This window comes from Ixodes scapularis, unplaced genomic scaffold (assembly GCF_016920785.2).
Source record: "Ixodes scapularis isolate PalLabHiFi unplaced genomic scaffold, ASM1692078v2 PGA_scaffold6__148_contigs__length_123643588, whole genome shotgun sequence".
NCBI lineage: Eukaryota > Metazoa > Arthropoda > Arachnida > Ixodida > Ixodidae > Ixodes > Ixodes scapularis.
The window spans coordinates 104,898,932-104,911,615 of record NW_024609881.1 but is presented as its reverse complement, the minus strand read 5'-3'; the positions used below and the strand labels follow the sequence as shown (position 1 = coordinate 104,911,615).

The following is a 12,684-nucleotide window of genomic DNA, read 5'->3' as shown; positions in this document are numbered from 1 at the left end:
GTTCAAACTTCTTAAAACGTTTTTTTTTTTTTTTCTAATAGGGCAGATAGTGAAAAAAAATGAGCAGAAACACAAAGATTTATCTAGTCTGGACACTCCCGACGAGATTATTATTGGGGTTTGTTCTTGAAGTTTCAATTTCCCTCCTTTACAGAAACAAAAATTGGCACAACTTCAAAATCAGCCCAGGCTCTCTCCCATTTCCTACACCCCTGCTAATATTTAATGTGCTTTCTCTTCGCTATAGCCGGCGGAACAAAGCCAAACGTCTTTGTAAACGCCTTCTCAATGTTCCTCACGTTGAACCAGTCCACAATGTCCACCGTTCGATTCACATGGGGGAGCATGTCGGCTGTCCATCCGTGCACAAGCATCCCTTTAGTGTGAAAACCGGTCAGCTCCACAGCCACGCGGTGACGCAGCCTTTTGTGCACTGAAGCAGGATCGACTACAGCAAGAACCGCGAGGAAGTCTCCGAGGACGAAACCAGGGCTTTGTCCGTTTCCGAGACAGCAGCTGATGGTGTGCTTCGTCAGGGCCTTGACGAGCTTGGCCTTCTTGCCTTGTCCTTCCACTGTGCTGTTAAATACGCCCTTCAAAACAAGAAAAGAGCCAGGGATGAAGCCTGCACCCGCGGGTGAATCATTTGAGAAGGGGCGTAAGTAGATACAGACGCCGGCAGCTTGCTTATGGAGTGCAGGGCTTGATTATTTCAAGTCGCCTGCGTTTTTTACCTTTCCTCAATATTATGGTCGTTTTTTTTAATTTTTTGTTTGCTTGGGTGGCATTGTAAAACTATCCTTTATTGTTGTATTGTTTGCGGATCATGTTTAATTTGTTGCCTAAGCTGTATTCCATGTGCGTCTGCATTTGTTTGACTATGTATCCTTCCTTCTGTAATACCTACAGCTCTAAAGGCTACCTCGAATAAATAAATTGATTTATTTAGTATACATCAAAGCGCGCTTATCTGTCATTGTACAAAGACGGATACGAATGGTACTGCAAGAAAAGAAAGGCAGGCAAGGACACACTTGATACATAATGTGATATATATATATATATATATATATATATATATATATATTCGAAGACATTGATCTCGGCATATGTATAAAGAATCACCATATAGCTCGGTTAAATATCCTATGTTCACATTCGTAATTTGATAAATACGATGACGTCAAGAAATATAAAAACACATCCGCACACATATATGCTTGAATCGAGAGAACATAAAAAGAAAAATTCACAAGTTGATTTCAATTTTTTTTTCATCTGCGATTTCAACGACATATTTGAGGGGCAAATGAGACTGCGGGACAAGCCGCTAAGACCACCCGAAAACGAATCAGAGAGCAATAAGTGTGAACATAATATGTCACGTGCTGCGTTCCTGTAGCTCTGAGTGACTCCACACGCGGATAACTTTTTCGTCATTTTTCTTTCTTGGGAAGGGGGGGGGGGGGGGGGGGGGAGGCAGTAAAAGTTTAAAAATCACTGAGAGCCTAGTAATATCACAGCGAGGGCTATTCGCGACTCCAGTGACCTACAGGGGACGCCACTATCGGGCAAATATGGCGGTCGAATCCAGGTCGTGCCGTGCCATGTGCCAGCTGAACGCAATACACTGGGGCACCAGCAAGTAAGCATTGGACTCAAAATTGGTTCCCCCGCGTTTTATCTTCCACGTTTCGAACCTGCGGCGATGTGGCGGGGTAAGCGAACTTTCAGAGGCTGGACTTTCTTCGAGGAAACCAGGAAAGGAATGCCCACTGTCCTTCCACGGTGCTGATGAACGTTGAGAAACGCAGAATCTGTCTGGCTCACGCGGTTCCATAGGTCGCGTGCAGAGCAACCTGGGTCACAAGGCGGTACTACGGTTACGACACAGTCACCGGTCGAACTGTTCTGTCGCGCAAACCACCGACAACATGGAAACACTGAAGCCTGAAGAGACGGGCAGAAATCGCGAAGGGAGCTGTTCCGGCCAGTTCAGTGTTTTCCCGCTAGGTGCCGTTCATTTTGCTGGAGTGGCGAATTGTCATTGCAGTTCTAGCCTCGTGATTCGTTCTTCGGGATTTCTTTCTGGCTAATGCCGAATTGAAGTGACTGTAGAGCTACGGCAAAGAACTCCCGGCTGTACACGCCGTATGTTTCTTAAATTGTCAAGCGCACTTAAAAAAAAAAAAAGAAAAAAGAAACGAGGACAATATGTTTGCGCAACTTCTTTTTGTTCGAGCAAATAAACACTTATTCAGGCATTTCCGTGTCAACGTGTAAAATAACTGGATTCCGTTGATTACCCATGGCAGGGTGGACTTGAGAACTGCCTCCCAGGGCACGATGGTGACTCTGCATTCCGCTCGATCGAGAACCACCTGGGCGGCCTCTGGATCCACCAGGAAGTTGAACTCGGATCCAGGCCTAATGTTGCCGCGTCCTGTATATTTTTAAAATATAGTTGTTGTCGGCCATCTTAACACAATAAGTATAAACGCATATTCGAGGCTATGGTTCCATTGCACCCACTTATTGACTTTGACTCTCCTTTATAATCCGCGAAACAGGACATCTACACAAATCTCCTTTCCTCACAACGGTATCATCTATCAGACCAGCAGATGCTCCCCCATAGTAGAATAATTGTGTTGTGAGTATGTTTACACAGCTCCAAGTAAGCCCCAATGAGCGACTGGTAACGCAGCTGTAGATGAGAAATTTAGCCAGTGCAGTACAACCACTTGTCACGATCGCCCGGGATCCCGGACAAGGGGGTCGAGGCGCCCGCCGAGAAAAGAGAAGACCCGCAGCCTCGTGATGGTGGACGATGAGTGCCCGCGAGCGCCTTTGCTCATGGTGGTGATCAATGTAGCCCGGCGAGACTGGCGGGCCATCGGAAGTTAGGCCGAAAGGGGTTGCCACGCGATTGTCGCACTGCTAACCTGGGGTCTTTTACATGCATCACACAGTAGTGATACACGAACCCCCAAACCGAGGTGCGGATTGAACAAAGGATGTATGGGTTCAGCAGCGCGAGCTTGCCAGAATATTTTCAGTGCACAAACGACTCATGCGGGCAAACATGTTTTCACCACACCAGCCGAGCTACGGCCAGCACTAATTGAATAAATTAATCTTAACGTGACCAGCCCGTCGAGGACAGTCAACCAATCTGGGACCTCTATCAGCACCTGATAATATTCACAAATTTGTGTGACGCTCTAAAAAAAACTTTGGGCGCACAGGTTGTTACACCTACATCGGGACGGCGGACTGCCATTGGGCTTTCCCGATGTGTAAGCCAAGCAACAGAATTAAATCATACAGCAAACGATCCGCTGAGTCAATCGGCAGAAAACATATCCCATCAGTAGTTAAATATCATTTTTTAGAGTACGCTGCAGTACATCCAGGTACAAAAAACTTCGTCCCAACAGTCTAAAAACTCATGCTCTATAGACTTGGGCTTCTTGCACAATAAACAATTCATAGACCAGGGAACGAGAACGCCCTTTTGACTCAACCATGTCTTAACCGAAAATGTTCCAACGTAAAGATGGAAAGAAAAAACTTAAAAAAAACTGGGGTATTTCACTTGTTTTCTTTTCTTCACGCGACGGTGTACGTTTGTTTTCGGTAAAAGCGATCCTGAATAAATTGTACCTTTCCCGTCCTCGAAAATGTGGTCTTTTCATACGAAACACGAAAGTATATGGGAACATTTTTAATAAAAATGAAGTTATTCTTTGCCCAAAGACTTGTGAAATTGGTATTTTCGTCATGTGGTCTGTGGGGAAAAGATTTTCCAGCAGAGACCCAATTTTCCTGGATTATAACGCGAACAAGCAAAAATAAGAATGATCGCTAACAGAAACCCGCGTCGAAGATGAGCGTTAAAATGATTCCCAAAAGGCAAACAACAGATTCCCGCTTTTGAAGATGCATAAACAATTTTGTGTGCTTGCACTCTCGAAAGCGGAGTCTACTGCGCACACACTACTATCCAATGTTGGCTTTCTTTTCAGTGTATCTCCACGACTTCCCCGGTCTTTCAATATCAGCAAGCTATGACGTCATCGTAACTGAGGCAGTGAGCCAACAACGCGGCACTTGACTGAACTGAGTGGTCGATTGCGTGAGTCACTACTGAATACATCTGTTTTCTCAATAGAGGATCAAAGAATTGCAGCTTACCTTCGATGTTTCCCCCCAAGATGAAGATTTCTCTCACATTTCTCGTTATGGTGGGATCAACCAAGAGCGCAATGGCAAGGTTCGTCAAGGGTGCAAGCAGTATGAGCGTTACTTGGTTCGGGCTTTCTTTAATCAACTCGATCAACTTGAACGGTGCGAAGGTATTATCTCGAGCCGCGTTCTTCCCGATGGCATACCTCGAGGCCACATTTCCGAAGTTGTCGGAGCCAAAGTAGACCTCTTCGGGTTCCCATTGCCCGAGGATGGGTTTGTCAGCTCCCTTGTAAACTGGAATCTTAAAAATTCAAGATCAAGGTTTAAGAGACGACCCTTCGACGTGCGATAGGAAGAAGCGTTAATTCTACACCTAAAAATAAATGTAAACCAAAAAAAGAAAAAAATCTCGAGCGAAGCCTAAAGAAACAATTTCGCTCTCAACTCGTTTTGTGTGCCGTTTTTTTGTTTGTTTTTTCAGAGGAGTGGCAGCTATCGGGTAGACACCGAGGGACGGCCATGTTTCATGGCCTTATCCGAAGATGGCGCTACGGATTCACTGGACGTGAATCCGTAGTGTCAGGGGCACTCAAGTGATTTTTGAGTACGTGTTTCGATGATGACAACTGAATCTAGACCGCCCTAAGTATCTTTAAAAACCAAAAAATATTGTCATATCGTGATTATTTCTCTAATAAAAATGTAATTGAAGGCCGCCAAACCTCGGATCCATCCACTCGCATATCAAAACGATGTCGGACCAATGGCGTTGGACGACGTTCCGTCGCGCTGTGATCCCGGGATAGGCGCACCGGCCGAACCTCTTTTGTCATTCGAGCTTTGATCATGGCGGAGTTCTCTACGCTCGAGGACCTGACGCCGTTAGAGGTTGAAATTCTTCGGCGGACAGCCGACGTGGGGATGATTTCCTATGACGCCACTCCGACGTGCGATGTGGACGATAGCAGCGCTTCGGAGTCGTGTTCGGGTTCCGAGGACGACGAAACGCAGACCTTTTCGGGCGTTCTTCGATTTGCGGTTGGGGCAATCTGTAACCAAACAAACGTTTGGCATCGCAGCGTTACCTCTGGTACGTGATGTCAAACGATGTCGTCACGTTGACTTTCGCCTCGGGAGGACGGCAGGCTGTTTCAGACATGTGCAACGAGCGCGTCAGCTACGACTGCGTCCGTTGCAACCGGAGCGACCGGAACGACCGCTCTGCGCCGCGCGTACACACACATTTGCAACCACTGCAACAAGCGCAGCGGGTCGGCAGCACGGCGACCGCTTCTACGCCGCCATCAGCTGTTGCCGCGGCGCCTCTAAAAAGGGGGTGCACTTCCACTCAATGCCTTATAAGTTATAACAGAATATAGACAGAGAGCTTTCTATAGCCGAAAGCTTTATTATTTTTTTCATGATAGGCTTGCAGGGTACAGTGGATGAAAAAAAAAAAAAGAAAAAGAAGCAGTGCGACATCTTGCACGATCACGACTTTAACACACGACTTTGCCAATAGTACAAATATCACCACACGCCTTTTTTGCGATTATAAAAGACATGTAATCTTAGCAGCGATATAGCAACGTAGAAATATAATTTCGTGATCAGATAAACGTTGCGAGCGTTCAGGATTGCTAACAATAATCACTTTTCTCCGGTGATGAGAACGCGTGACCAATCGCATCCTTTATACGATACGCGCCAGTAATACCTTGAACTTGAGCACACGCATGAAATGCGTCAAATAAGAAATCCGGGCGATGTTCGAGGAAACAAATGCTTAGAAAGCACCACTGTAGTCGAAGTAAACAAACGCGACGGCGCGGGCGTTTCTGCTGTCTTGAGAGTGCCGCCACGACATCGCCGCACGAGTAGGTGGATCTTCCCTTCCAGTACGTGCTGGGTTATTATAGCGACACACAACGAAAATTCACAGTCAAGGATAGCGTTTTTACGCGGAACGATGAGCTTTTACCACGCCGTCCACGTCGACGATCACCACCGACGCCATGTTGGAAGATAGAAGGAGCCCTGCATGGCCGGCATGCAACGAGGCGCGAGTTCACGATACGTGCGCTTCCGCGCATCTCGAGGGAACTGGAAATTCACCCCCCGCGGAGGAAGGCAAGGAGAAAACGTAGTCCCTTGTTTGTGAAACGATAATTGCAGTATCGCGTATTCTAAACTAGAAATATTTTAAGTCTTGTGAAATTATCATGCACAACATATATAAATGAACTGAAAATCGTTTCTTTAGCGAAACTTTACAAAGGCCGCCAAAATGTTCAAACATTCGATAATTTTATTGGTCGGCGCAGGAACAGAAAAGATTCCGCACGAATTTTATTCCTGCGTGATTAATAGGCGGTTCTGCCTTCTACAACTGAAGATACTCATTCACTGACACCTCCTTAGCGCCATCGCACCAAAAAGTAGCTTCCTGAAAAATCACTTGAGTGCCCCTTTAACTGTACGCTGACGGGACGCGCCAAGCGAAAAAGCGCGCTTTTATTCGATGTTTTGGTTTCTTTGGAATATTCGCCAAAATAATGTCCTTTGGGTTTTCAGCTAAGTTTCATAATCCAGAAAGTTTCACGCCATAAATATGACTAAATAAAACGCCAAATACTGCTCCAGAAATGACCGCAGATTCGTCTGCGACGGTTCTTGTTTCGTGCTTCGTCTGCTTTCGCAGTTCGACGTTCGCGCTTTTGCCTCAGTGCGTAAACTTAATTTCTTATCGCTGTTTCTTATTCTATATTGCTCAACGCCTCACCATGCGACAACTGAGCTCCAAGTAGAGGTTCCGGGTGGTACTCTGGTACACGACAGGACGCTTCAAGCAAGTGCGAACAAAGTGCCGGGCCGCCTTCAACAAAAGGTCGCCCTCTCGGCCCATTATCATCAAGTGGGTGACAAGGTTTAAGACGTGAATGTGACAAACAAGTCTCCGAATCGTGTAGACACGTCGCCGAAACAAAGACAGCAGCGAGTCGTTCTCGACGCTTTCGAAGCGGAGCCCCACCTAGGCGGGCTGCTCGTCAGCTCGGTCTATGCCGGGACTTCGTGTGGCGGGCGCTTCACCGGCGAATGTGCCCTTTCGAAGTGCAGCTCCTGCGCGAACTGAAGCCGGAGGACTACGCATGGCGAGTGAAGTTTTGTGAGGACGAGCTGGCGCGGATTCAGGCCAACCCCGGCCACCTGCAATTCCTCTTGTTTACGGAAGAGTATGTTTTTCACCTAGACGGCCGCGTCAACAGGAGAACTGCAGATTGTGGTCAAGCACGAACCCGGACTGCCAGTCGCCGTCGACTTTCGGCGAACCAGTCGCCGAAAGTCGTCGTGTAGAGCGGCATATTGCGAGAGGGTGTCGCCGGCTTGTTCTTTTTCGACTCGACGGTGACGGGTGACACGTACCTCAAGATGCTTAGAAAGAGATTTTACCAAAGCTGGAATCTGCACATATGCAGCGTTAAGCTTGCATATTTTAACAGTCATGGCGCCCCTCCCCACTATGCAACCCATGTGAGAGCCTGACTCAACAACAAGTTTCCCGGGAGACGGATGGGCCGCGGCTCCCTGAAAATGGCTTGGCCTCCTCGGTCTCCAGACCGAGGAGGCTAAGTTATCTTCGGCCTCCTCGGCCGAAGGTGGCCGAGGAGGCCGAAGTATGTAACTGCCCAAGTGTACACCCGGTGATCGAGGACCATTCCGGAGCTGAAAGAACACATCATCGACGCATTCGAGGTCATCTGTGGTGAAATTCGGGAGCCCGTCTTCCAGGACTATATACAAGAGGAGGCTGGAAAAATGTATCGAAGTTCGCGGCGGGCACGTCAAGCTGGGAGTCCTTTTTCTTTTTCTTGGAAGTGTATGTGTGTGTGAATGACGCATTTGACTGCAACTACGAAGACCGCGGTTCAGATTTCGACGTTTCTTTTCAGAGCCACCAAATCGCTGCTTTTTCGGGCGCTCTCCTGGCTGCCTCTCGAGTGTCATACGAACGTTAAACTGCGAAAGCAGACGATGCGCGAAACAAGAACCGTGGCAGACGAAGGTAAGTCATTTCTGGAGCAGACATTGGGCGCTTTTATTTATGAATATTTATGGCGCGACACTTTCTGGATTGTGAAACTTAACTGAAAAACCAAACAACTTTATTTTGCCAAATATCCCACGGAACCAAAAACTCGGATGAAAGCGCGCTTTTTCGCTCGGCGCGTCCCGTCAGCGTCTAGTCAGAGCCGTTTATTGGGAGAGTTTGGTCATACATTGGTTTGAGTAGGCGAGCATCTCGGGGTCAAGCACAGGCCGCGAAACAACCCCTAGCGGTGGTCGTAAGCTCTAAATATGCGACACGACTGATTTAAGTCGTTTTAGCGTCGCTAGAGTGAAAAGGTATAACTCTCGGTGACTGAAAACTTGGCGCATGTGAGGTTTTCGTCACGTCAATACTCAACGGCAGAATGAACGAACGTGGGCTCCAAAGCATGCAGGGCCGACTTGCTAGAAATGGTGTCTCAGCTGAGGCTTGAGGAAAGAAAGCACTGACAAAGCTAGCGCACGAGCTGAGCGGGACTCAATTTGCTTCTCGACACGCTCGCGCGCTCCAGCATTTACACAATTTTCTTTCAGCCAGTCTCAGCTAGCTAAGACGCTGTTCTACCATGTTCTACCAAGCTGGCCCAGAGCAAACTGTCACCGAGACGCCAAGTTGAAACCTTTCAATTTTATGCTTTAAGTGTCGTTTTTAATATTGTGACGTTGCAGTCTGCTGATTAGCCGACGCTGTGTCGTCCTTTTAGTTTACGCTCTAACACGGGGGTCATATTCGGCGCTGGCGGTGGCCTTTGCTCCGCCCATTGGCCAAACTATCCCAATATACGGCTCTGCGTCCCGTCAGAGCGTCCAGTTAAAGCCCCTTCATATTTCAAAAGTAGCGCAAAGTGCGTCGATGTACAGCTGCAACGGAAAAAGAGTAGCACAAGTGACCGACGACCGAAGGGGCAAAATCGCGACACCCGGCGCTATTGTTCCCGAGCGCGCCGATAGCGAGAGTGCCAGTCACGTTCCATGTCTCAACGGAGGGGTGGCCGGCAAAAAAACAGCCCATCCTAAAGCCCTCATTTTAAAAGCTATCTTATCTCTCAATTTTCTGCCGGCCACCCCCGCGTTGAGACATGCAACGTGACTGGCACTCTCGCTATCAGCACGCTTGGGAACAAGAGCGCCGCGTGTCGCGATTTTGCCGCTCCGGTCATCGGTCACTTGTGCTACTCTTTTTCCGTTGGAGCTGTACGAGGCACGTGCGATGTGCAGCCCTTGGGAAGACCATGGCGGCACAGCGCAGCTACTGTAGCGCAGCCCTGAGCTAGATTTCAGACGCCATGAATTTCCCAGAAATGGCGCGCGGCACGTGCCTCGAGCATTTCGACCACAGTGAATGGCGCCACTTTTCCCAGGATAGAGGGGCTTTACGTCCAGTGAATCAGTAGCGCCATCTCTGGATAAGGCAAAGAAACATGGCCGTCGTCCGGTGTTTCCCCGACAGCTGCCGCTCCGCCTTTGGAAAAATATGTTTTTATTTTATTATTTTCTTTGTGTTCGGAGTTCTGATTTTAAATTTTAGCACAAGAATGTGACCAGTTAAGCACATTTTGAGAAAAGTTTCTACAACATCCGCAAAGATCTTGATTTTGCGAGCCATTTTAACGTGCAATGTTTTTCTTGACAGCCTGTAGTTTTCAATGTGGCTCATTACCACTCACTGATTAGTTTTGTGCTACAAGAGAAACACTTTTATCACACGATTAAACGAAAACGACATGAATCACTTTCACAGCTGCGAGCACAGTAAAACCTAAAATAATCAAACTAATCATGATAAGTCCGTCAGCGCTATGCGCCAGTCAGGTAACTACTGCGATGAAAATATGTTGCCGAGGTTCAGACCAAGCCCAGCATTATGAGTGTGCTTGATGTATCAATAAACGTGTTCCACGATTACTGAAATCAAGGGGAGTCCCCGTTGTGAACGTCTGCTAGAGAGCCACAACTAAGAGTGTGTTCAACTCAAACCATGAAGAGCGTTTGCAATTTAATGGCGGCGTTAGAGATGGCGGATTATACCCTTTTTCGCGTTTAGAAAATGCTTGTTCTATCAGAACAAACATGATGTCTAAAGAAAAGCGTTATTGAATTCTTCGCGGAAAACATTCAAGCGTTTCCAGGGCTGTTTATAACCGGATTATCGTTGAAAAACCACTCGCAGCCCCTAAAACCCACAGCAAAATTTGCAATTTAATGGCGTTCATTAATACGTAACACCGGGCGAGCAGTTGAACGCACTTAACCAACCGGCGCAAGTTCAATTTTGGTCTATTTTCTACAAACCCATACCCGTCGACCTCTCTACGCTAGCAGCCAAAGGAAGAAAACTACACAGTATCTTCTACTTCATAAGAGCATTCATATTAAAAAAAAAAAAAAAAAAAAAAAAACATTATGTATTGCTTTGATAGCTCACTTCTTTATTCTGTGGCCATTTACGCACCGACACACAGCGGCTCCTGAGAGAACATCTCTCCGCTCGACTGGAACGGCTCCTGAGAGCATCGCATTATGTTACCCTATTAATGCGCCGCGTCGTCGGCGGAACTTGACACAAGCTTGCACCAGTTCCCCGCAATATCCAGGTTACATAACGTTGGATAATAGCCCCATGGCTCACCATCGCACCGCGGATACTCCTCTCTAGTCTCGCTGTCGTATTGCCTCGTGATTGCACAACTTCACGCCACCGCGAGGTAACCCTATACACACGAGTATACAAGAATACGGCGCAAGATTGCACACGGAGACAGCACTGGGACGACTTGGGACCGGCGGCCGGAACAGCCGCCAACATCGCGTCTGCGTCGTTATTCTATATTTGGCCATGTGACGAGCAGTTAAATAAATTAGATGTTCTAGTAGAATAACCCGAGACGCTACAATCCCGAAAAAGGAAAAGAAAAGAAAAATAATTTTAGGGGATACCCGCATCTGGCAGTAAAAAGAAAACACAAAAAAAAAACACATTTTGGAAGGTACAAAGTAGCAACTAGCATTGCAAAGGCGCGCCATATATCTTATGTCGCAAAAGCGACAGTCCAAAAGCGAAAGCGACCGCGGTTCGAGGCAGGGTCTTCCAGACCGAATTTTCGAACCGGTCGTCTCGAGTCGCCCGGCGGCTGAACTAATCAGCAGCGCCTAGGAGAGGGACGTGTGATGCGCATCGATTTTGCCTGCATTGTGTATTTGCGCGGAAGAAGCAGCCAACATGTCCGTTCAAAGCCACGAAAGCTTGGTTCGCGGTTTGCGTATAGTGTACCGTGGAAGCTCGAGGGAGGGCACGTCAATGGAGTGATTGTGCTTTTCTTTGTGCTGCTCCAAAGAACCGACGCCAACATCGCGAATCTTTCTGTTATCGCGAAAACGGCGCAGATGTAGCTGTGCGACAGCGGAGATCGGAATGCAGCGAAACGCGAGCCTAAGCTGTAGAGGAAAGGACGGAATCGACGGAGGCTCCCGACAGCCTCCGACATGCGACTTGCCTGTAGCGACTCGCCGATCGACCGCAGGGTGAACGTCGGAGGTCTCTCGTCAAATATTGGTAGTCGGTCGCGCAGCTGCTGCAAGTCGCAAATGTGAGCGCACGTGAAAAGCTTTTTGCTCAGGACAAATCTTGTGTTTTAATTAGCGCAATTCATCCTACCATCCTGCGAACCTTAAAGGGATTGTCCCGTAAACTTTTGTTTAAGGAAACGACTAAAGTATATTGTCCTCGCTTTTAGGAATATCTTCCCCAAAATATACGAATTCGTAATCGTCCCCTGCACAAGTAATTCACCTTTAAACAGAGTCCAACTGCACAGATTGCAACCGTCAAACGCACGGCGTTTTATGGAAGAAAAGTTCACACAGCGTTTTCTAGATAACAGTTTCGGCTAAAAAAAAAAAGAAAAACATGCACACTAAAAGTATGAGGTACCTTCACTCGCTGTGACTGAACGCTAAAGTCTATGCCTGTCCAATTGTCGGTTTCGACCTGCGGATGTATTAGATTCACAAACACGACCACAACACTGTTCATCCACCACCTCGCATATAAAAACAGAGGCACTCTCACCTGGAAATTTTCAATCAGCCCTCGTATATTTACTAATGTGCACATACCTGCGTCTGTCCAATCTCCTTGAGCACTCTCATTGTGTTGTAATACGCCTTCTCCATATTCGTGTTACCAGCGACGACAGTAATGGCTTCGACGCACTTGTTGTAAGACATCATCGCCATCAGTGCCATGGCATCGTCAACGCCCGTGTCCACGTCCATGATGTACCTCATGCCCCCGTCCGGACAGAGCTTGAAATTGTCCACCGAATAACGCATTGCAATGGCGGCTGCTGGTAGGAGCAGAAGCCTAGCCCAACTACCAGCCGACAT

General features: G+C 47.5%; 1 protein-coding gene across 1 annotated transcript; it reads right to left on the bottom strand.

Annotated features, from left to right (window-relative positions):
• Positions 1 to 215: 215 nt before the first annotated feature.
• On the bottom strand, positions 216 to 12,684 carry LOC115322642 (inosine-uridine preferring nucleoside hydrolase-like). Its single transcript, XM_029982987.2, has 4 exons — positions 12,415 to 12,684; positions 4,198 to 4,492; positions 2,307 to 2,443; positions 216 to 593 (listed from the first exon to the last, which is right to left on the bottom strand). Exons 1-4 carry the CDS (start codon positions 12,682 to 12,684, stop codon positions 216 to 218), a joined length of 1,080 nt encoding a protein of 359 aa, XP_029838847.2.